General features: G+C 42.9%; 1 protein-coding gene across 1 annotated transcript in view; it reads left to right on the top strand.

Annotated features, from left to right (window-relative positions):
* Positions 1-26113, top strand: part of LOC307024818 (glutamate receptor ionotropic, delta-1-like) — a 558994-nt gene that overhangs the window by 274141 nt on the left and 258740 nt on the right. The window contains 1 exon segment of the mRNA XM_079659241.1: positions 18682-18966. Within this exon segment, the coding sequence (XP_079515367.1) occupies positions 18682-18966 (285 nt within the window).

Below are 26113 nucleotides of genomic sequence, written 5' to 3'. Positions count from 1 at the left end.
GGGGATGAGGAAGCTAGAGGACAGAAAGACATCTAACGTGGAGTGAGTAGAAGCATAACGTTGAACACATTTTGAAAGTACCTCAAGAGTAAATCTACTTCCTTTGAATTCCACCTCCAGCTGAAATAAATAACGTGCATCGAGGTAAAAATGATTCAAATGACGAAACAATTATTGATTATCATTTCTTAAAATGACCGAGTCAAAGTACTTCTAACCAACATCCAGGAAAGGAAAACCCACGCATCACACTGAAGCAAAAGTAAAATATGCAAGAAGGAAACCCAAAATATACCCGTTAGAGTAACGTGTGGACGAAGTGAAGGAAACCCAAAATATACCCGTTAGAGTAACGTGTGGACGAAGTGAAGGAAACCCAAAATATACCCGTTAGAGTAACGTGTGGACGAAGTGAAGGAAACCCAAAATATACCCGTTAGAGTAACGTGTGGACGAAGTGAAGGAAACACTTTGTATCACAGCTGCAGGTGTTTTCATCCTTGATCAGAAAATCTGTGCATGAAACTCAACAGCTCTCCAGACTGGAGTCAAGTGTGTTCAGACTGCACATCACACACCTCACACACACCTCACACACACCTCACACACACCTCACACACACCTCACACAAACCCGTTTAACACCACACTGCGCCATGAAGGAGGTGTGTGTGGTTCAAGTGGCTGCTGGCAGCGGAGGATCGTAATCCTGCAAACAAACCGAGAGCCGGAGCCAAACAAAGCCAGAGACACACACACACACACACACACACACACACACACACACACACACACACACACACACACACACACACACACACACACACACACACACACACACACACACACACACACACACACACAGAGACACACACACACACACACACACACACACAGAGACACACACACACACACACACACACACACACACACACACACACACACACACACACACACACACACACACACACACACACACACACACACACACACACACACACACACACACACACACACACACACACACACACACACACACACACACACAGGGTAATGTTGTGAATCGAGTGGCCCATGGTGGTGGTGGGGTTATGGTATGGGCAGGCGTATGTTATGGACGATGAACACAGGCCACTCGATTCACAACATTACCCTAACCCTAACCCTCACACCAGATACTGACTGGTTTTCGGACCCCCCCCCCCCCCCCCAGACCCCCCCAATAAAGCAAAACTGCACGTTTCAGAGTGGCCTTTTATTGTGGCCAGCCTAAGGCACACCTGTGCAATAATCATGCTGTCTAATCAGCATCTTGATATGCCACACCTGTGAGGTGGGATGGATTATCTCGGCAAAGGAGAAGTGCTCACTATCACAGATTTTTTCAGATTTGTGAACAATATTTGAGAGAAATGGTTATTTTGTGTTTATAGAAAATGTTTTAGATCTTTGAGTTCATCTCATGAAAAATGGGAGCAAAAACAAAAGTGTTGCGTTTATATTTTTGTTCATTGTACATTTAGTGAAGTAGCAGTACAAAGTAGCATAACATGGAAATATTCAAATAAAGTAGTACTTACAAACAAAGTACACTGAAGTACAGTTTAAAATGAACTAACATTAAAGTGCACTGTTTGTAAGTCTACTTATGTACACTTCTAATGAAGTGAAATTCAAGTCTACTTAAATAAAGCATACTAATAGTGTATTACAAATGACTTGCAAATATTGAACTTTTCAAAAGTAAACTAACGTACCACCGTAAGTATTTGCAAGTTCATATACTTTTTAAAAGTACAATGCAGTACAAATTAAGAAAAACATATATTAAAGTGCACTTTTTATAAGAGTACTTAAATACACTTCTAATGAAGTGTATTTGAGTACTCGTTATTAAAGCATGCTAATAGGGTATTACAAAATAGTAAAAAAATAATTGTACTTTCGATAAGTATACTTAATGACTACTATAAGTAATTGCGATGTAGTACGTATAGCGAAAGTGTACTTACTTGCAATTCACAATACACTTAATTTCAAGTACACTTTTAATAAGCACACTGAAATACCACTTTAAGTATTTCAGAAATAATATATTTATATTTAGTACATTGAAATTGAACTAAATGACATCTATTTTGAATTATACTTTGTAAAAGTGCATTTTAAACATACTTTCAATTAAGCACAAAAAGTAGAAGTATACTTGTATACACTTTTGTATACTACATTATATTTCTAATACACTAAAGTATACTATTTTTTTACCTGGGACCTCACAATTGTAATTAAGTAGTAAATCTGCTTAGTTTCTTCCCACCTCTGCTTAGACATCCGTTTGGGTTGAGTTCACCGGAATGATTGTCCTCTGCAGCCATCACAGACCTCCTGCCGGGGCAATAGTTCATGGTGTTGTGCGGCCTCTCTCTAAGAAGAGACCTCTCTCTAAGAAGAGACCTCTCTCTAAGAAGGCTGCAGATAGCAGGATTGTTACAGTAAGAGCAGAGGAAGGTCTTTGAATGCATCGTGAGGCTGAGCTTTAATCCCCGGGGGTTTAGAGGAAACTCACCTGATCCATTCGCTCTCCTATCTCTCTCTCACAGACTCATGGAATTCGACGGCTCGATGGCGGGCCTTGAAATGCAAATAGTGAGCTCCGTGGAGGAAAGAGTGAAAGAGAGAAAGAGTGATTCATGCAGAGGGCAGGGGACGAGAAGAGGAGACACTGGGGAGGACAGAGAGGCGGTTTAAAACACGGAGACTTTACATGCATACTGAACAATTCCTGCTGCCATCCAGCCGTTTGAAACCCATGCGGGGGGATGTCCCAAAGACACTATCCTATTCCTCTTCATAAACTCAGACATCAGACGTTTTCAGAAGCTGACAGAGACACTGCAGAGGATGGAGAACGCTCACTAAACTAATCCTGATTAACGCTGACACTAAGAAATGTTACTACTGGGCTACTTACTGCGAGCCGTCTCTCCGGTTTTGCACCAATTTCTCGGTTAATTTCGTGTTAAATGCAGAACTTGTAATCTATGATGTGACAGAAGAAGGTTGGAGATGTGTGTCTGCACTGAAAGCACTTCATACTGCCATGGACCGGGCATCAGACGTTTGCAGAAGCTGACAGAGACACTGCAGAGGATGGAAAACGCTATCTAAACTAATCCTGACATTAAAACTTACGCTAATGACTACTTCTTACTACGTGCCGTCCCTCCGGTTTTGCACAAATGTCTAAATGTCAAATGTGTGTTTTTTGATATATCGACATGGGTAGGGGCAGATTTATTTTCAAGTGTGTTTTGCAATTCTGATTTCCTGCAGCAGTAGAGGGAATCTTCTCCTGTGTGTGTGTGTGTGTGTGTGTGTGTGTGTGTGTGTGTGTGTGTGTGTGTGTGTGTGTGTGTGTGTGTGTGTGTGTGTGTGTGTGTGTGTGTGTGTGTGTGTGTGTGTGTGTGTGTGTGTGTGTGTGTGTGTGTGTGTGTGTGTGTGTGTGTGTGTGTGTGTGTGTGTGTGTGTGTGTGTGTGTGTTACTTTACATACATACTGAATACATCTGCAGCCATACAGCCGTAAACTCATGCAGGGACATCAGCAGGGGACGTCCCTCACACAATATCATATTCTTCTTTCTCCAGTAATGGAGCAGGAATGGGATGTTCGCTTCACATTCTCATATTGTGGTTTCCCCTAAAGCCTACCATAGGTTGACACTATGCATTTCTGATTGTCTTAAATATCTCCTAAACCCCTGAAGTCTATCATCTCAACCTGGACTATAAGATGAGTCCATCAACTACACTATAATATCAATCAATGACAAATAATCATAATGTGTCTTTTAGCTTTTTGCTTCAAGTATATGTGCTGATCCATCGGAGAAGGTACTGTATGTACACACACTGTATATAAGTACACACACTGTATATAAGTACACACACTGTATATAAGTACACACACTGTATATGAGTACACACACTGTATATAAGTATATGGACTGTGTGTACGTACAAACCTCTACAGAGAAAGAAGGAACGACTCCCTACATTCTTATTACTTTATTTGAGTTTTGCCTCTTTTGTTCGATTTGTTCTCACTATTGTAAAGGCCTGTTCGAAAGGTTTATTATTTTAGTTGTAGTAAACGCAAAACTCAGTATCAATACACCACCGGAGGCCAAGCAAGTCATGAGTAAAACAAATGTTAAGGATGGAAACGCGATATAAAGGTCTATAATAAAGGCGTGTGTGGATATCAGCTTCTTGTCCGGGTTGCACCTTGCATGCCTCCGTCTAATTGGATGAAAGCTGAGTTGAACATGTAAAAGTGCTCTGAGGAGCCATAGAAACATTGCATGTTCATGTACAGATGTCATATCTCGTGCCTTTTCCATGTGTTCACATACAGTATGGCTCATTTACCATTCTTAGCACATCATGAAGAATATCTTTAATTCAACATGTGACCCTTAACCATCGCTCCATCATCCGTGAAGCATCTGTGCTGCGGCTGTGGAATAATAACATCTCTGAGTTTTAGCAAACATGTCAAAATCATTTCTTTCCTCAGAAAACTCTGCATTGTTTACTCTGCAGCTTCCTCCTGGCTCACTGCTGCATTTCCTTCTATGACACCAGCTGTCAATCACAGTGATGGTTTGAGGCTGTCAGCAGAGATCTCTTCTATTGCTCATCTTCGCCATTTGTTCCGGTATTCAAATCACAATCAAAAGTCACCTCTTCAGAACTCCTTTTAATCTGTAATTAATGTTGTGTTTTATATATGTTAAGAGTGTTGCTTTCATTTGAATAATAAGATTAGTTTACTCTGTCAAGTGTTTTTGAGTTTCTAGAAAAGCGCTCAATCAATACAATGCATTATTGATGTGCTTACAGAAGACCCAAACCAAACATGAGACCCAGTGTGAGGCACAGTAATCTATAATACTTGGCCTCTTGTAAACTGGGTCAGGTGTGTGTGATTACCTGTGTGCAGGTTGTGTTTGCCCGCTCTGATGCACGGCCTCTGAGAACCTGAAAAGGAGCTGGTAAAGACTGAAAACACACAAATACTGAAGTTTCTAATTGCTATTTTACATCAAAGCTTCATTTCTCCTGAGACATTACATTCAAGATCTGAAGATTCAAAGGTTTTATCAGCAGATGCTCAGCAGCTTCAGAGTGAAATGGAAATGAAATGATTCTGACCTGAGCCCCTCCAACGATGCCACATATAATAAAATACACAAATACAGAAGAAAAAGTAGTGCCATAAATCTATATAGTAAATAGAATATGATGTACAAGAACAGAATGTAAAATTAAATAATGTACATTAAGAGGAAATTCAATATGATTTATCACGGTGATAACTATTTATATAAATGAGTAGATAGCATGATGACAAACAAGAATGTTTATGGAGACACTTAGCAGAGCTCGGGTGTTTATCTTATTGCCTTTGTGTGTGTGTGTGTGTGTGTGTGTGTGTGTGTGTGTGTGTGTGTGTGTGTGTGTGTGTGTGTGTGTGTGTGTGTGTGTGTGTGTGTGTGTGTGTGTGTGTGTGTGTGTGTGTGTGTGTGTTTTAGCTTTGTGCTAATTGATTGAATATAAGATCGTTACCGCTCATTGGTTGTTTACCTGAAGCTTGTGGAAAGGCATTCTGGGAGATATAGGACATGAGTAAAGGAGGTTGAGATAAAGGAGTTTCCTTCTCAGAAAGTGACACAACTTATAGAGTGTTGCATGAATGTTGTATTTCTGAAGTGGACCCTGAAGGCAGCATTGCAAGGGGTCCATCCACAAAAAGCCAATTGGATTTTTCCATTGCAAATAATAATGTGATAATCTCCACATGTTAACACCACTTCATGATTTCTGAAGTAAAAAGCTAACGTTAGGCTATAAAGGAACTACAGCACGGTCACATGACTTAACTTCTCCACCGCTAAGCTAAAGGTGGCTAATGTTGGGCTATAAAGGAACTACAGCACGTTCACATGACTTCACGTAACCACCGCTAAGCTAAAGGAGGCTAATGTTGGGCTATAAAGGAACTACAGCACGGTCACATGACTTCACGTAACCACCGCTAAGCTAAAGGAGGCTAATGTTGGGCTATAAAGGAACTACAGCACGGTCACATGACTTCACGTAACCACCGCTAAGCTAAAGGAGGCTAATGTTGGGCTATAAAGGAACTACAGCACGGTCACATGACTTCACGTAACCACCGCTAAGCTAAAGGAGGCTAATGTTGGGCTATAAAGGAACTACAGCACGGTCACATGACTTCACGTCACCACCGCTAAGCTAAAGGTGGCTAATGTTGGGCTATAAAGGAACTACAGCACGGTCACATGACTTCACGTAACCACCGCTAAGCTAAAGGAGGCTAATGTTGGGCTATAAAGGAACTACAGCACGGTCACATGACTTCACGTCACCACCGCTAAGCTAAAGGAGGCTAATGTTGGGCTATAGAGGAACTACAGCACGGACACTTCACGTCACCACCTCTAAGCTAAAGGAGGCTAATGTTGGGCTATAGAGGAACTACAGCACGGTCACTTCACGTCACCACCGCTAAGCTAAAGGAGGCTAATGTTGGGCTATAAAGGAACTACAGCACGGTCACATGACTTCACGTCACCACCGCTAAGCTAAAGGAGGCTAATGTTGGGCTATAAAGGAACTACAGCACGGTCACATGACTTCACGTCACCACCGCTAAGCTAAAGGAGGCTAATGTTGGGCTATAGAGGAACTACAGCACGGTCACTTCACGTCACCACCGCTAAGCTAAAGGAGACTAATGTTGGGCTATAAAGGAACTACAGCACGGTCACATGACTTCACGTCACCACCGCTAAGCTAAAGGAGGCTAATGTTGGGCATTTAGACACTTGTTAGTGGCGTATTTTATGTTGTTGACTTAAAATCTCTTCAGCTTGTGTTAACCACAGACCGTATTTCATGCTAACCAAAAACTCATTCAGAGAACCATTGACCTCCAGACCAGGGGACAGGAAGTGGTGAAACATCAGGTATACAAACCATGTATACCTGTCTATCTTATCTGGCTTCCTTTGTTTCTCCGTCTGGACACCTTCTCTCCTGTCTCAGACCTGGTGTCGTGTCTGACTGATGGCTCCGTCCCTCAGCTGTCTCGTTGTGATGAATGTCCCCCAGAGACCATCCAGCTCTCACTAATACATCATTACCTCTCGCCCTAACACACTCCCTCTCCCCCGCCCGGTGCACACACACTCCCTCTCCCCGCCTGGTTCACACACACTCATAAAGACACACATGGAGGCACATTTACTGCAACATAATGGCTGGAGATGCCCTTAATGCTGCAGAGGTCAGCGGTTACTCTCCTGCTAACAGGTCCTACTGTCAGATGTCAGGTGTTTATGGGAGATGCTACTAAATACAACGAGATGCTACAAGACTACAGAGATATGCTAAAGACTACGGCCGTTTCTCAATCTCGAGGATGCTGGCCTGGTAGTCGCGTACTTCCAAGTCACTTCCTTCAGAAACGAAGCAAGTATACTTCCAAGCCACGGCTTCGGAGAACAAAGAAGAATGGAACAGGCTAAGTGTGCCACTCTCTCTAACGGTTTCAACATAAACTGTACCGAAAATAAATACCTCACGATGTCTATCTAATTATGAACTTGCTTTACTTTCACGGAACACATTTTTGGTGATAACAAAAGTCACATATTTACCAACACATGTTCTACGCCACTACATACTTACATTTAAATGTGTGCTGCGTCGGTTCAGCCATTCTCCGCAAGGGTTTTTGAAATTGGTCCGTGCGCAAAGCATTATGGGGATTTGAAGGACGCGAAGTCTACCCATGTGCAGCCTCAAAATTACCCCCAAACCTAGGACACGGCCTCGGTGGAATTCCAAGTATGCTGGAGATTGGAACAGTCCTTCGGCGGCACTCGATGACGTAGCATCCTTGAAATATTGGCTTGGAAGCCAGTATCCTCCAGATTGAGAAACGGCCAGTGTCTCTTACTGTCAGTATTTATGGCACCACAGCCCCTGCAGTGGAGTTAAATAAGCTGACACATTTTAAGCGTTGTGATTTCCCGGATGCCCTGAATGCAGCTGCTGCCTCATCTTGATGCAGTTTGATGCAGTCGGTCATTTCTCACCTGCAGAGAGACAGACAGGTGTTTTGTTGTTAGCCCTGCCCTCTACTCTGTCATCTGTCAATCCCTTTAACGAGCTGTCATCAATCCAGAGAGTCTGTATGAGCCTGATACAGGACGTGTTGCTTTATATGGAGTAACGTGGAGAGTTAGCTAAACAGACCTGTTTTACAGGAGGTGATGGAGACAAATCCTGAGCTACAGGCCAGAGAATATTGGACTTATAGTAATGCATCAAAACAAACATCTCTTCTTTTGGATGTTGCCCAAATCACATCAAAAATCAATTGCTCCTAACATCTTATCAAGATTAAAAAGTGACAATATATCAGGGAGCGTTAGTTTAAAGAGGCCCTATTCTTCTCTCTGTGGTGTTCCCTCTCCAGCAGCGTGTTCTGTAGGTGTTAGTGCATGTAAATGGTCTGCAGAGGCTAAAATCCCTGTGCTCCCTCCACTGAAACGCCTCCATAAGACTCCTTTGTTTACTTCAGGAACATAGTGACATCACTCTGTAACATTCACACTCCTATTGGCTAGCACTACAACACATTGTACGCGATAGGCTAAGGGGCGGGACAAAGCGGTTGACCAATCACAACAGAGCCGGCCAGCTAACAATCAGAGCAGACTGGTTTCATGTGTTTGTGAATGAAAGTGATATATAAATAAAGTTTTATTTGATTGAGCTCCACATATACAACCAGCTGACGTTCCTGCCTCTTTATATTTATAGATTCTTCATTTCAAAGGCACGACGTACACCAGTGTGTCCGTACTATTTGAATAAATGATCTGTAATAATCTATTTTATTATAATACCATGAACACTGGCAGAACCACAGCTATATACATCAGCTGTTTTCTGTCTTCTGGTGGTGGAGGCAGAGAGAGACAAATGTGAGAAGTTTTTATCAGTAATGAGTTTCAGGCCTGGACGGAGCCTAATGTGCTGCAAACAAAACAAGACCATTAGCTGTATCTCATCCCCCTGTGTGTGTGTGTCTTCATATACACACACACACACACACACACACACACACACACACACACACACACACACACACACACACACACACACACACACACACACACACACACACACACACACACACACACACACACTCTGGAGGCTGCTATTGAAATGTCAGAGTCGTTTTCTTTAAAGAGCGAAGAACATTTCGTCTGTTTCTCTCCTGCAGTTCAGAGAGCAGCTCTAATTCAACCACGTTTTATTCAGAAAAATGAGTGTGATGCGTACATCCTGCAGATCTGATGTTATTCATGTGTGTGTAGATGTTATAACCCTTTAGAGAGGTGCAGGAATGAGTCCTAACACACTGAAGTCAATCAATCAATGTTTATTTATTTAGCCCAATATCACAAATGTTACATTTGTCTCAGTGGTCTTCACAGTTTGTACAGAATATCAGTATGACAACAGGACACCCTCTGTCCTTGACTTGAGTCAAATGACTCAGCGCACACACACACACACACACACACACACACACACACACACACACACACACACACACACACACACACACACACACACACACTCTTCCGGTTGCGTAATCCGGGGTCTATAATAAAGTCTGGGTCTGCACCATTATTAGCCTCACAGGTCATTTGTCCCACCCTTTAACAAAGATATCGTAGAGCTGTGTGTGTGTGTGTGTGTGTGTGTGTGTGTGTGTGTGTGTGTGTGTGTGTAAGGGGACGTGAGGTGGTGGTGCAGGGTGTTCTGGGTAATGGGGCTGCAGATCCATGGAGATAGATAGTTTAATTAAGCACGAGAGAATTTAAGCCCCCATTGGCAAGCGGTGAAAAACGAGGTGTGTGTGTGTGTGTGTGTGTGTGTGTGTGTGTGTGTGTGTGTGTGTGTGTGTGTGTGTGTGTGTGTGTGTGTGTGTGTGTGTGTGTGTGTGTGTGTGTGTGTGTGTGTGTGTGTGTGTGTGTGTGTGTGTGTGTGTGTGTGTGTGTGTGTGTGTGATGATGTGTAAAGAGGCTTCCTGAGTTGAAATGTTAAAATATTACAGCAATTACCACAAATTGCGTACATTCACGATGTTCAGCTGAAATGCCTGCTGACGTAAACAGAGTGAGATCATCTCTAATAAACCATTCTATGTTAAGAAATAATAATATTATTATATGATATATGAAATACACAAAGGTAATACTAATTGAATAGATACAAATCTACTGTATAAGAAAAAGTAACAATGCTTGCGCTAAAGTAGAGTTTAACGAGTTTAGAGATTAAAAACACCACATTATTAATCAATCACTAATCACTGGAGCTCTGATGGAGTCAGGACTCAGAGACACGAGGAGAGCTGGAGCTCTGATGGAGTCAGGACTCAGAGAGACGAGGAGAGCTGGAGCTCTGATGGAGTCAGGACTCAGAGAGACACGAGGAGAGCTGGAGCTTTGATAGAGTCAGGACTCAGAGAGACACGAGGAGAGCTGGAGCTTTGATAGAGTCAGGACTCAGAGAGACACGAGGAGAGCTGGAGCTCTGATGGAGTCAGGACTCAGAGAGACACGAGGAGAGCTGGAGCTCTGATGGAGTCAGGACTCAGAGAGACACGAGGAGAGCTGGAGCTCTGATGGAGTCAGGACTCAGAGAGACACGAGGAGAGCTGGAGCTCTGATGGAGTCAGGACTCAGAGAGACACAAGGAGAGCTGGAGCTCTGATGGAGTCAGGACTCAGAGAGACACGAGGAGAGCTGGAGCTCTGATGGAGTCAGGACTCAGAGAGACACGAGGAGAGCTGGAGCTCTGATGGAAAACACTGACGGTTTATTTGGAGCTTCGGCCGGAGAATTCACGAGACATGTCACGGGCCACGAGTTGACTTCACGGTAGAGATGCCAAATCAATTCTGAAGAACTCGACCCCAGAACCGTGTGTTCAGCTAGTTCAGAGAGAAGAATCAACATGCTGCATAACAAGATAGAACCATAACACCTCTATCAGCTGATCCAACAGGAACATAGAACCATAACACCTCTATCAGCTGATCCAACAGGAACATAGAACCATAACACCTCTATCAGCTGATCCAACAGGAACATAGAACCATAACACCTCTATCAGCTGATCCAACAGGAACATAGAACCATAACACCTCTATCAGCTGATCCATCAGGAACATAGAACCATAACACCTCTATCAGCTGACCCAACAGGCAGGAGCAGGGAGACAGAGCACTGAGAGCACAGCAGCCAGGTGGAGGTGTGTGTGCTCAGTGAGGACAGAACTGATACACTGGGTCAAACTTATGGACCTTGGAAAATATTTCCCCAACAAAACATATACATAAAAATGTGTAATAAGATATCAAATACAATGAAGTTGTGCAATAAAAAGCTTCATGAATGTAAAGAGATAAGAGCTGATAAGAGCTGATAAGAGCTGATAAGAGCTGATAAGAGATAACAGCTGTTTGAGTGCAGATCCAGCTCCAGGTGTGAAGTGTTTATCTGCAGACACAGCAGAGGATCTGAGAGGTTTAAACTCCACAGGAAGTCGCTCTCTGCCAACATGGCTGCTGCCAGGTGAGATTACAACAGGTAACGCTGCGTTCAAGTGCAACCTGTGATCTGTAAATCACAGCTCTATGAAGCTAGCTGCCAAAGAGGCTGCTGGACTCAGAGGAAAAGCCTGAGCATTCACTGAAGTAGAATCACGTCTTTTTCGTTTCTCGACAGCCTGCTTCAAAGTCATCTCCAAGATACATCTTTAAAGTGTGTTGTATAAGAAGCTCAAGCAGTTTGAGTTTGCATTGAACTCGTAGCTTCTCCATAATTAATAATATTCAATGTACTTTCAATCAAGTGCAATGCCTGATTCATGCCAGCAGGAGAACTCCAGTGATTGTGGATTCCTCTCTAATTGGATGATGTATGAGATTAGAAGAAGCTCTAATCTGCAGATGCAAGGTTTCATCTCTCCTTCTCTCTCCTGTGCTTCCTCCTGTGTTTCCTCCTGTGTCTCCTCCTGTGTCTCCTCCTGTGTTTCCTCCTGTGCTTCCTCCTGTGCTTCCTCCTGTGTCTCCTTCTGTGTCTCCTCCTGTGTCTCCTCCTGTGTCTCCTCCTGTGTTTCCTCCTCTTGTTTTCTCCTGTGTCTCCTCCTGTGTTTCCTCCTCTTGTTTCCTCCTGTGTTTCCTCCTGTGTTTCCTCCTGTGTCTCCTCCTGTGTCTCCTCCTGTGTCTCCTTCTGTGTCTCCTCCTGTGTCTCCTCCTCTTGTTTCCTCCTGTGTCTCCTCCTGTGTCTCCTTCTGTGTTTCCTCCTGTGCTTCCTCCTGTGTCTCCTTCTGTGCTTCCTCCTGTGCTTCCTCCTGTGTCTCCTCCTGTGTCTCCTCCTCTTGTTTCCTCCTGTGTCTCCTCCTGTGTCTCCTCCTCTTGTTTCCTCCTGTGTCTCCTCCTGTGTCTCCTCCTCTTGTTTCCTCCTCTTGTTTCCTCCTGTGTCTCCTCCTGTGTTTCCTCCTTGTTTCCTCCTGTGTCTCCTCATGTATCTCCTCCTCTTGTTTCCTCCTGTGTTTCCTCCTATGTTTCCTCCTGTGTTTCCTCCTGTGTTTCCTCCTCTGTCTTCTCCTCTTGTTTCCTCCTGTGTTTCCTCCTGTGTTTCCTCCTGTGTTTCCTCCTCTTGTTTCCTCCTGTGTCTCCTCCTGTGTCTCCTCCTGTGTATCCTCCTCTTGTTTCCTCCTGTGTCTCCTCATGTGTCTCCTCCTCTTGCTTCCTCCTGTGTTTCCTCCTGTGTTTCCTCATGTGTCTCCTCCTCTTGCTTCCTCCTGTGTTTCCTCCTATGTTTCCACCTGTGTTTCCTCCTGTGTCTCCTCCTGTGTCTCCTCCTGTGTCTCCTCCTGTGTCTCCTTCTGTGCTTCCTCCTGTGCTTCCTCCTTTGTCTCCTCCTGTGTTTCGTCCTTTGTCACCTGTGCTTCCTCCTGTGTCTCCTCCTCTTGACAGACTTCTGCAATAAGCCCCTCTACTATCTGGTGCTATGCTAATGTAAAAACACAAATCAAGATGGTAGCCGTATAGTTATTTTCCATGACTGTTAACATATGCCATTTGTTATCCTTAAAGCTGCATGTAATAGTTTATCTTAGGGTATGCAGTTTCACAAATGAATTTAGAATATGGGTCACTTATTAAAGAAAATCTTCCAACCATTGTTTAGAGCGTCTGCCCTGCACCTCTGCTCTCATTTCCTTTGTTTTAAGATCATTAAACAAGCTTAAAGAAAGTGTGAAGGACCACCCAGCAGCTACACACACAGCCATAGGTGGAGAAAGTGTGACGGAGCGCCCAGCAGCTACACACACAGCCATAGGTGGAGAAAGTGTGAAGGAGCGCCCAGCAGCTACACACACAGCCAGGTGGAGAAAGTGTGACGGAGCGCCCAGCAGCTACACACACAGCCATAGGTGGAGAAAGTGTGAAGGAGCACCCAGCAGCTACACACACAGCCATAGGTGGAGAAAGTGTGAAGGAGAGCCCAGCAGCTACACACACAGCCATAGGTGGAGAAAGTGTGACGGACCACCCAGCAGCTACACACACAGCCATAGGTGGAGAAAGTGTGACGGAGCGCCCAGCAGCTACACACACAGCCATAGGTGGAGAAAGTGTGAAGGACCTCCCAGCAGCTACACACACAGCCATAGGTGGAGGAAGTGTGACGGACCACCCAGCAGCGACACACACAGCCATAGGTGGAGAAAGTGTGACGGACCACCCAGCAGCTACACACACAGCCATAGGTGGAGGAAGTGTGACGGACCACCCAGCAGCGACACACACAGCCATAGGTGGAGAAAGTGTGAAGGACCACCCAGCAGCTACACACACAGCCATAGGTGGAGAAAGTGTGAAGGACCACCCAGCAGCTACACACACAGCCATAGGTGGAGAAAGTGAAACACTAAAGCGCCAGATGTTCCTCTGAACAGTGATAAAAGGAGTTCTTGCAGGTGGATGAGCAGCGTCTTAAGGCTTAATTCAAACACTTAAAACTTCTCCTGCAGCTGCTGAACACCTGACCTCCATCTGATCTTTGTTATTGATTTAATTCCAGGTGCAAATCGTATCTGCTGTGCTTTTAGCAAAATACATGTACTCATTTATGACAAGATAACACTTTAAAAGCTTCGGTGTGAGTTCATTAGCTGCACTCTCACAGAGGCCACATCTGCCTCACTTAAGACTCTTTGAGACTAGTTCAATGTAGTTGTTGCTTGCGTCATTGCTTCACCAAAATCTTTAAATAAAGAATATTTTGGTTCGTTTGTCCTCCGGTTGCTCTCAGCTTTGGTTCAGCAGGTTTGGATCTTCACACTTTAAGCTGCAGGCGTCCCGGCTGTTCCTCCTTTTCCCTCCTCACTTCGTTCCTGGAAGTTTACCTGGTCACGCTTCATGCTTCTCTGACTCTGACATCTGAAGATCCCCCGGGTGGAAACTCAGCCTGCTGCCCTCTGGAGCCCCCGCTGACCTTAAAGTCCAGACAGACGTCTTCCTGTCGGGGTCTAACCGGAGCGGAGAGGCTGTTGGGGGGGGGGGTCCCATGTGGATTTCTAAATGTTAGGAAGGTATCACACCAAGCTCAAGGAGGGAAACTGTCACTGTGGCATTTATAATGACAGCAGATCATGTACCTTGTATTTGTGTTGTGATTTCGTTCAAACGAGGATGAGAGACAAAAGTTAGTAAGTCAGTAAGTTAGTTTGTTGGTTGGTTGGTTCGTCAGTTAGTTGAATGGATGGATTGTAGGTTGTTTGGTTTGTTGGTTTGGTGGAAAGTTGTTTGGTTGATATATTGGCTGGATGGTTGCTTGGCTAATTGCTTTCTTAGTAAGTTAGTTGGTTGGCTGGTTGGTTGGTTTGTTATTTATTCAGTGGGTCATTTGGTTGGTAGGTCGTTTGGTAAGCTAGATCGTCGGTTCGATGGTTGTTTGGTCATTTGCTTTGATAGTAAGTTAGTTGGTTGGTCATTTGGTTGGCCGGTTTGTTATTTAGTCAGTTAGTAATTTGGTTGGTTGGTTATTTAGTCAGTTAGTAATTTGGTTGGTTGGTTGGTCGTTTGGTAAGCTACATGGTTGGTTGGGTAGTTGTTTGGTTAATTGCTTTGATAGTAAGTCTGTTGATTGGTTGGTTGGATGGTTGGTTGGTTGGTTGGTTGGATGGTTGGTTGGTTGGTTGGTTGGTTGGTTGGTTGGTTGGATGGTTGGTTGGTTGGTTGGTTGGTTGGTTGGTTGATTAGTTGCTTTGTTATTTAGTCAGTTAGTCATTTAGTTGGATGGTTTGTTGATTGGTTGATATATTCACTGGGTAGTTGGTTGAATGATTTGTTGTTTGGATGTTCTGGAAGGAAGGTAGTTTGTTTGGTCGATTGATTGGCTGGTACATTGGTTGGTTTGATGGCTGGGTGGTTTTTGATAAGTTGATTGTTAGTAAGTCAGTTGGTTGGTTGGTTGGTCGTTTGGTTGGTTGGTTGGTTGGTTGGTTGGTTGGTTATTTAGTCAGTTAATAATTTGGTTGCTTTGTTATTTAGTCAGTTAGTCATTTGGTTGGTTGATTGTTAGTAAGTCAGTTGGTTAGTTAGTTGATTGGTTGGATGGCAAATTGATATGTTGGTTTGTTGATCAATTGACTGATGGTTGGATGGCTGGCTGGCTAGCTGGTTGATGGGTGGTTGGTTGAACGGTGTGTTAGTTACATTAAGACTAGGTCAGCCCTCTCTTAATCGTGTACTTGTCTAAATAGTCATTTATGTCCTAATCGACTTATTTTGTACATTTTTAATTTTTATAACCCTTTTTCATGCCGGTTGACCAATTTGTTTAAGAAACTCAGTTGATCAAATATTTATTAAATCAACTTATATATTATTGACAAAGTTTTATGAGTTTTAAACAACCAATAATTTATTTACTAGCCAACAGCGATAATTACAACTTTATTGAAGAATGTGAGTCAAATATAGAAAATGGCTCAAAAAGGTGTTCCGTTAAAAAGAAGGCATTGCATTTTTTTTTCATTGAGTTCAATTCTCAAAGGACACAAAAAGTCTGTTGTCAGGAAAACATCAAAACATTTTCCGTTTTTGAAGTGCGCTATTTCCTTCTGACTCCATCGATTCAAAAGACTCACATTTTGTCAAAGCTCTTTTGAAACTGAAAACATGAAAAGCAAATATTAAATATGTGCATTACAGGAAAGCGTTGATGCTCCCAGGTGAACTCAAAGTGCGGGGTGCGCAGCTAGTGAGCATCCTCAGGTGTTTGATGTCCGGCTTCAGAGGGAGCTGCAGCCTCAGCACCGAGCAAACACAAAGCTCCAGTTCTGCTTCCACAGAGGAGTTTAAATGTTGGAAACGATCCTGTCGCTGTGACAGGAAGTGAAGGTACAGAGTGTTCTGGCCTCAGCAGGATGGAGCTCACTGGGGGAGATGTAGAGGAGGAACTGAGGAATATTTTAGGATGCAGGGAACAGCATGGAGTCTGGAACAAGTGTAGGGAACGGCAGAAACAGCGGAGAGGCAAACATGTTTGTAAAGAAGCTCGGGAGCCAGGAAGAAGCAGCGCGATTGGGGTGAAGAGAAGGAACGTAAAAGTGAGGCGGGATGATTTTATCTGCACCCTGCAAATGGCTCCAATCTCCTAAAAGTGGATAAGAGAGGAGCAAAGGCAGAGCTCCTCTGAAGAGTGAAAAAACATGATTGGATTTCGGTCCCTAAATTGAAGAGGACCAACCACAAAAGTTTGTTTCTAGCAAGCAGTATGTAGGGTGTCTTTAAGAGCAGAGGGGCTGGAAAGTGGCTTTTAGGGAGTCAAGGAAAGATGTGGTGGAGAATTCATCGTTCGTGCAGACGCCGTTTAGAAACCAATTTAAATCATTGTTGTAATTTGAATGGTTTGGAATCCTGTCCAAAACACAATCACACCAAGTGTTTATTTGTTCTGTGCATTTATAGAGGTAGTGTAATATCTATGTGTTTGGATTACCTTGAAGTAGCATTGGGAATATATGCTGGTTTACCGTTAGCATAAAAACCATTTCTTATTGAGCAGAGTATGAAATATATATATCATTGTATGAACATTAGAAGGTTGAGGTAAGATGGTGCAATTAAAGATTAATACAAATTGTTAAATGTAAGAAGTAAATACAAATTTAAATATGATGTTAATTAATTCTAAATTAATTAATACAAACATAGTCCAATAAAACATTTAATAAAATAAAAAAATATTTATATAAAAAATAAGAAGTTCAAGTAAAGTCGCTCTAAATATCTTTTGTCATGGAACCAACACAAAGTTTACTGATTCAACCCAAAAAGTCGTTCAGAAAACAAGATGATATTAAATGAGATAAGAGGTATTTATTGATCCCAAATTAGTAAATGTTTTGGGTTGCATCTGCATAAAAAACTAAACAAGGCATTTCATATAAGTAGTAATTAAAGATGCACAAATGTCCAGTCTGAGCCTGTGTGCAGACCTTTGCATCAAAAGGTTGTGTATTACTCTGTTGTTGTTGTTGTTGTTGTTGTTGTTGTTGTTGTTGTTGTTGTTCTTTTATTTCCTACACCTCATGATGACAGGTGACAGACCCGTTAGCCTTTAGCTTAGCGGAAAGTCTTTAATGATAGCTCCCTGCTCCCTGAGTGCAGCAGGTCAGGAGAACCAGTGTTGGCTGTCAGGCGCTCTGCAGATTTATGAGAGCGCTGCCTAATATCCATAATGTGAGGTCAAGAAATCACTTAACGTGAGCGCCGGCTGCCGTGCCGTTATCTGTGGGGGCTCGGCCATGTCTGCATCTTCAGCAGAGGGGAAGGAGCTGCTGGAGAGGAGTTGTGTTGGTAGAAAGTTGCACATATGGAAATATTTGTAAACCAATTTTCAGGAGAAATGATTATTTAAAAAATAAAAACTGAATTTATTACAAGGAATAAAAGAACATTTGACAAATGACTGGACATTTATTTAAAATAAAAGATATATATTGTATATATAGTTTAATTTAAACAGGGAATTTCATTTGGTGTATCACGTTGCAAACATAGACACAGTAATGGGAATTAAGAATTTGCAAATAAAGAATTCTAAATACATAATGTAATCATTTGTAAAGATTATTAATAAAATAAAAAGTGGTCAGTCTTTCAATTCAAGCTGCAGTTTTGAAAGTCTGTTCTTGCTGTTCTATTACCTGTCTTTGCTATAATTACCCAAACCACATTACTGGTGATTATTAGTCAACAATCTCACTTTGTAAATATTTAGTTGAACAATCAAATGTTGTCAAAATATCAATATCAGTGTTTAATCTAAGAGTGTGTGATATAGTGTTGTGTTCACTTCGCCCAGTCCTACTTCCTCCTCCGATCTCTCGCAGCTAGTTCTGCAGTTTGCTGTGGTTTCTAAAGACCCTCACAGATAATGTTGCGGCCTCTTTAACCCTGTCCTTCTCCCTGTCCCTGCAGCCTGTGAGCTGATGAACCAGGGCATCTTGGCGTTGGTCACCTCTACAGGATGTGCTTCAGCCAGCGCTCTGCAGTCTCTGACGGACGCCATGCACATCCCTCACCTGTACGTCCAGAGGAGCAGCGAGGGCTCTCCGCGCACCGCCTGCCCCTTCAACCCCAGCCCGGGGGGGCACAGGTACACACTGTCCGCCCGGCCGCCCGTCCGCCTCAACGACGTGATGCTCACGCTGGTGGAGGAGCTGCGCTGGCAGAAGTTCATCATCTTCTACGACATCGAATACGGTGAGTGAGCGACGGAGGGCCAGACGCCGATCTGGATCTTCTGGGTCTCCTATACGCTATTGTTTGGTCTCAGATATTCTTCTGGGTTGTTGTCGAAGGAAACAGAAGAAGCTTGGCTCTCTTATTGGAAGCTGGAGGATCTTAAACATCTTCAACACGTGATCCATTTCACCTTAAACAGCTAAACAGCGTCGTATCTTCCATCAACAAGTCTTTGATTAATTGGCTAGTTGATTGGTTTCCTGTTTAGTGACTTTCTTAAAGCTCCTGTCACACTGTCCCGAAATTGACACCCGATGGACACACGAATATGGAATTGTGAATTTTGCACGAAGATGGCCCCGAACCACACGAAGGCAACTTTTACATCACATTTAAGAAATACAACTGCAACGAAAGTAACACAAACGATTATGTTAAAGTATTATGATACTACTGATATTTTCAGACTTTGTTCTTTACTTTCTCCGTCTTTATATTTAGAAGATATTAAGTTTTCTTCGTCATGTTGTTTCCATAGCAACAACAACTTCCTCGCCTTCAAAATAACATATCATATCCTTTTTAGTTTTACAGAACACAAATTGGGTTATTAATATGTTTACATCATTGTGTTGTGCAATAAAAACAACCCGATGGACAAACGATAAAGGAAATGTTCATGGCATGCCAAAGATGTTGCCACCGCTCCCGAAGTTGCTGCCGGAGCCTGAGAAACTCCACCGGCGCTCATACGATGGCTTAAGATGCCCTCATGAATGGCCCGATGTTGTTACGATCAGAGCCGAATTCGAACATTTCCTTAATCGTGTGTCCATCGGGTGTCAAGTTCGGGACAGTGTGACAGGGGCTTTATTGAAGGAACCGATTTTCTGGGCCTAACGTTGAAACTACTGACTGTTGTTGAGGACATTCAACAGAAGCTTAGTAGACATCGTAACATTTACAATCGTGTTGATGAACTTCTGGAGCTGCGTTGGCAGAAGTTCATCGTCTTCTACGACATCGAATACGGTGAGTGAGAGACGCAGCGTCCAGACGCAGAGCTGGAGCTTCTGGGTCCTTTTAGAGACTTAATGTTGAGATGTGTCTGGAAACGCCGAGGGAGGATCGGCTGCTGAGAGTTGGGACTTGTTGTCAAAGGAAAACAAAATAAGTTTTATTGGAAGCTGGATGATCCTCGAAATCTGAACCATTTGATACATTTTAATTTTAACAACTAGAAAACGTTATATCTTCCATCAAAAAGTCTTTGTGATAGTTTCCTCCACACAGAACTGTTAGGAATGGTTACCTCTAGTTGATTGGACGCCTGTTTAGAGACTCTTTAATTGGGAGAACTTTTTTTCTGGCCCTGAAAAATAAAACATTGAGGTCTTCTGACTGTTGAGGAACGTCTATTGAAGAATGGGGGCCAATTCCTCTATTGTGATCTGAAGTGAAGACATTGTTGTTTCTGTGGAAGCTACATTGTCTTAGAAATCAGTCAAATGTGGTAATTTTACCGCTTGTTTGGACGTATGTTGGTTTTATCCCAAGGTCCTTTCTCACATGCTGTGATATGAGTAACATTTTCAATCGTTTTGTGACCAAAAAAACATTTAGAAATGTGGGAAAAGCAAGAAGCTTCAGATCCTTAGAGACTTTCAATTGAAAAACTGGTTGTGTGGCCCTAGAAAACATTGAGTTCTTCTGACTGTTGTGAGGATGGCTCTAGTGAAGAATGGCTTCAGCTTAATCTACCGTGAGTCTGAAGTGAAGAAATGGTTGTTTTGGTGGAAACTAGATTGTGTTAGAAATGTGTAAAATGAGATGTATTTTAGATCTGGGAATGTGTCGTCTTAGAGGTGCTTTAAGTTCAAGATGAATCAGCCACTTACAAGTTATCCAAAGCATCGACAGCAATGATACTCATCCCGATAACTTTGGATGATTGTCTGGAAACTTTGGCCGTGTTTGTTTCAGAGATACCTGAGCGTTGCCTCCCTGTTGATGGATGATGCCACACACTGCTCTTCTGCTGTTTGAACTCTACAGGACGCCTGGTTCTTGTTTGGGTTTCAGCAGCGAGGTTACTTTAACATTCTGTATAAGAGCAAGCATCCCAGCGGGGGGGCGCGACCTCTGGAAGAACCAGCGCTCTGCAGAGAAGCTCCTCAGGTGGTAACATATGCTGCTTTTTCTACCTTTGGAGTCTTCGCTCAAACTCCGCATGTCTGAGACTAAACACACTTTCTGAAACACCTTGTTAGAGCGTTTGATTCGGGCGTTTCTCTTGTCTGAACTGAGGGTCTAAGACGGAGCGTGTACAGATTTTAAAGCCCTTTGTAGCAAACATTGACATGTCTTCAAAGAACACTTATATTCCATATTTGCCGTAGAATCTATTGATTTCAAGAAAAACAGTCCCAGAAATGTGCAACATATTCAGGGGAATGTGCAAAAATGTCCAGACGTGTGCAAAATGGTCAGACACAGTCCCCCCCCCTTTCCCTCTTAAAAAGAAGAGATATTACGTCACAGCGTATACTTCAGTGGAATATCAAAACAGCGGCCCCGGGTGCAAAACGCATCAATGACAGCGACCCTCTACCACACAGAACAACACCATTTATATAAACACCTATCATGACAGGGCACCCACAGCCAAGTAACAATTACAAATGAATTAAGTCGGCACGGCGGCCCACATTGAAATGACTTAGGCCTACCTTTGATGATCAAATCACTTAAACACAAAGTCCATCCTCCTGTCCTTTTGGATGAAGCACTTGGGGGTCATTCAGCTGATCCTTTGTCCCTCCAGTTTATCATTGTAACTCAATCTTGAAAATGACTCGGTTAATAATTTCGCAACGATGTCATCACTATCACTGAAGTGAGCCATCATGAACGAACTTATGCTAATCATAAATCTATCGATCATAAATCTATCGATTAGATTTATGATTCGAAAATAATACAAGTAGGGTAGACATGTGGAGATTATCTGGCTGAATAAAATTTACAGTTATCTAACAGGTTCGTTCCACAGACCTTATTTCCAGCTATTTTCCAAAATCCTGTGGAGAAATCCCATTGCTTTCTGTCGAGGGAATCTGGGCGCGGCTTATTTCCGGGTTTAAGGACGCGTCACTGCACCACTTGCATAGACCTAACAGCGGGCGGACCTTGTCATGAAGTCAGCGAAAATAAAGCCCGCCAATTTAGAGGGAAGATATGATTGGTCAATTGTTCTGTCATTTGACATTACTCTCTCATTGAGTTGCTATAGCGGGCCCTCTGTGAATGTAGAGAGGGACCAACAAGCCCTCCCGTCTTCACAGTAACTCACAGAGACGGCATTTAACCCTTCACTTCAACAGAAACTGAACAGGCAGATTCAAAGGATTTATTTCGTTGGAAATTTTATTTTAAATACAATTAAATCAAGTTATTTTTTGTAAAACTAATGAAAAATGTAACAACACCAAAAATATAAAAAATTATATTTAAAACAAAATGTGTTTTTTTTTATGTTTTCAAATATTATTTTTTAGAATATCTTAGGCCCTCACAGAGGGCCTAGAGGGCCTAGAGGGCCCTGACGGGTCGCCACTGGTCAGACAGATGTGCATACCAGTCGAAGAAATGTGCCAACGTGGAAATGTTTCAGTCTGTGCTCAAACTCCGCATGTCTAAACACACTTTCTGAAACACCTTGTTAGAGCGTTTGTTCTGGGCGTTTTCTTTTATCTGAATGATGAGCGTGTTGTCTGCTTTACAGATTGTTTTTCTGGCTGCACAAATAACATTAAAAACAGGTCTGTCTGTTGAGGCTACAGACAGACCTGTTTTTATTCCATATCACTAGAAAATATTCGGATTCGAAGTGCCAAATGTTCAGATAAATGTACAGAAATGTGCTAAATAGTCAGATACCTTGTTGGGAAAGTTGTTTGAGGCATTTCCTTACCTTTTACGACAACAAATAGCCCTGTTCTTATTCCATACCTGCAGAGAACTCTATTGGTTTGAACCTGAAGCAGTGCATTATATCCACAGCACTCCTCTTGTTGCATATTGACATCCTCTGCTGGAAACTCAAGTCCACCTGAAGTTGTAACCGCACATGAACTACATGAACAAGCATTAGGCCTGAATGGTTTTCACTGATGTTGTTTTCTAGCCTCTGGAACGTTTCCATGCCCTGATATTGCAGCAGAACGTGAGACATTGACTTCACTCTCTTCTGCTCTTGTGTGCCATAGCTTACTGGGACTGTATCGTAATGAAATCACATTAGGTCCAATGGACTCGTGAGCGTAATCGATACAGGATGGTGGCAATTACAATATAAGGATATAGACGGAGGCAGGCATTAGCCCCTCAGACTCTCATCCAGAGTGATGGAGGGTAGGTGCTCCAGAGCCAGAGGATCCTTTCAGACGGAAACCAGGGCACAGTGAACATGCCTCTGAGTGGCTGGGAGATGTGGAAGTCTTTAAATGACAGCTCAGGGGCTTCTGTGGTTCAAGGCTCAAATAATGTTTGTCATTTGAATGATTTGGATTCCAAAACCCAATCACACCAAGCGTTTATTTGTTCTGTGCATGTATAGAGTTTGTGTGTTTAGTAAGTAGCATTGGTCTTGGGAATATGGTTAACCGTTAGCTAAAGTTAAATAAAAACGTAAAAATGGTTCAACGTAAGAAGTTATAATAAAAAAGTAAAATTAGAAGAATAACAAATTCTAATAAAATGAACACAAACACAGTCCAATAAAAAATAAAAATAAAAATAAAAACGTATTTATATAAAAATAACAAGTTCAAGTAAAGTCACTCTAAAGAATGTTTGTAATGTCAACAACAAAGAAAGATAGTTTTAAACCAAAATATGTTCCAGAAACAAAATTATAATAAATGCAGCAATGACTCAGCTTGTCCAGACTCAGCATCGACAGGTTGTGCACTACTCTGTTGTTGTTGTTGTTGTTGTTGTTGTTGTTGTTGTTGTTGTTGTTGTTGTTGTTGATGATGACACGTGGCCGGCTGAGAGTACAGGGAACATGTTTCTGTGTGGCTGGGAGATGTGGAAGTCTTTAAATGACAGCTCAGGGACTTCTGTAGTTCTAGGTTTCTTTAAATGTGCTCACGTTGCATTTTAAGGACAGCTTTGGAAACCCACCGTTGTCGAACCACTTCTCGATCTTTCTGAAACCAAAATGATATTATTGATACCTGAATGCCTTCCAGTTAACAACCTTTAAACATGTCCGATTTCTGAAGTGGCCGGACAACGTGTCTGACTTCTGTCTGGGGTGTTGCTACTTTGGTTTGGTATATTCATCATGCATCAACGTGAGTTAGACTATTTGTGACATTGATCCAATTGAGGGCATGATGATTGGAATTTATAAGTTCTTTGTGTGCTTAACAGTCAAAGAAAAGTGCAAATAAATCAGATGAACGTGCACACTTGGCAGATCAACGGTCAGGAATGTGCAAAATGGTCAGATTAATGTACAGAATTGTGTAAACTAGTCAGATTGAATTTGCAAGATAATAAAAGGAATGTGCAAAGAAATCAGATAATTGTGGAAAATAGTCTGAAATGTGCAACATGTTCAGAGGAATGTGCTGACATGTCCAGGATGATGAAAGGAATGTGCTGACATGTCCAGGGTGATGAAAGGAATGTGCTGAAGCGCTAACAGCCACAGGTTGTTGGTGTTTAAAGTTTAGTCTCTTCCCTCTATGCACAGACTCCTCTCTGCCATGTGGGGCTGCCCTCCAGCTCCGACACCAGCGAGCGCCAGGCGTTGTGATGAAAGTGTGGAAGTGAACGTGTGATCAGACCCAGAGCAGCAGGGGTCCCTCAGAACACAGCTCAGTGTCTGCAGGAGGTGAGCGGATGCAGCGCACCCTCAGGACCTCAGAGCATCCTGTCTGACAGTCACCCCTCTGAGGAAAGACACACAAAGCTTCTCTCTTTGAGTTTGGACCAACGTTGGATCTTGGGAAGGTCACAGAGGCTCCTCTCGTGCTGTGTGCCTGCCTTTTAAAGTATTGAGACTTTTAAAATTATTTTTAAAGTTAAATGATGCTTTAGCCTCTAAACGATTGACTAAAACCTGCACCAAGCGCTGTGTCCCCTGGTCTCCAGCTGTGTGCGTCACTCTTTAGTGTCCTCTGGTCTCCCAGCTGTGTGCGTCACTCTTTAGTGTCCCCTGGTCTCCAGCTGTGTGCGTCACTCTTTAGTGTCCCCTGGTCTCCAGCTGTGTGCGTCACTCTTTAGTGTCCTCTGGTCTCCCAGCTGTGTGCGTCACTCTTTAGTGTCCCCTGGTCTCCCAGCTGTGTGCGTCACTCTTTAGTGTCCCCTGGTCTCCAGCTGTGTGCGTCATTCTTTAGTGTCCCCTGGTCTACAGCTGTGTGCGTCACTCTTTAGTGTCCCCTGGTCTCCAGCTGTGTGCGTCACTCTTTAGTGTCCCCTGGTCTACCAGCTTTGTGCGTCACTTTTTTGTGTCCTCTGGTCTCCCAGCTGTGTGCGTCACTCTTTAGTGTCCCCTGGTCTCCCAGCATGTCTCCTCAAGTTGCTGAATGTTCTCTAAACGCTGCATGTGTTGTCAAGTTGCTGGAGATGTTTCTTCATGTGGAACCTTTGGATTTTTATATCTGCATCCTTTCTGAAGATGCAGTTTCTTATAATGTAAATGTTAGGGGACGTTATAGGGGGTTGCACCTGTTAGTCATCGTTTATCTGCAGAAAAAGTCTAGAAATCGTGAGGATATATTCATTTCCGTTCATATTCAGAACAGGATAATACCAAATAGTGAGTATGAGATGGAGACTCTTAAACCACCCTCGCGTTCCTCATAAAGCTCCCTTTATCAGCTATTTGCTCTGAAATGAGTGTGTTTTCCTTCTGAAGTGCAGCGTGAGCACTTCACCGTCAGATATTTGACCGGCTTTAAAACAGCAGCTGGCTTCTCTTTGACGAGCCTTTTTTGATTTTATTTAACTGCTAAATGGGACTGAAGTGCTCACTTGATAGGTGATTAAGAACAGTGTGTGTGTGTGCCAGTGTGTGAGAGAGTTATTAGGGGGAAATAAAGGATGTTTTGTGTGTGTGTGGAGAACACACACTGTGCTGTGTGATCACACG

The sequence above is a fragment of the Notothenia rossii genome (assembly GCF_949606895.1).
Source record: "Notothenia rossii genome assembly, chromosome: 11".
Taxonomy (NCBI): domain Eukaryota; kingdom Metazoa; phylum Chordata; class Actinopteri; order Perciformes; family Nototheniidae; genus Notothenia; species Notothenia rossii.
The sequence above is the reverse complement of the archived record's forward strand: the minus strand, read 5'-3'. Positions and strand labels throughout refer to the sequence as shown.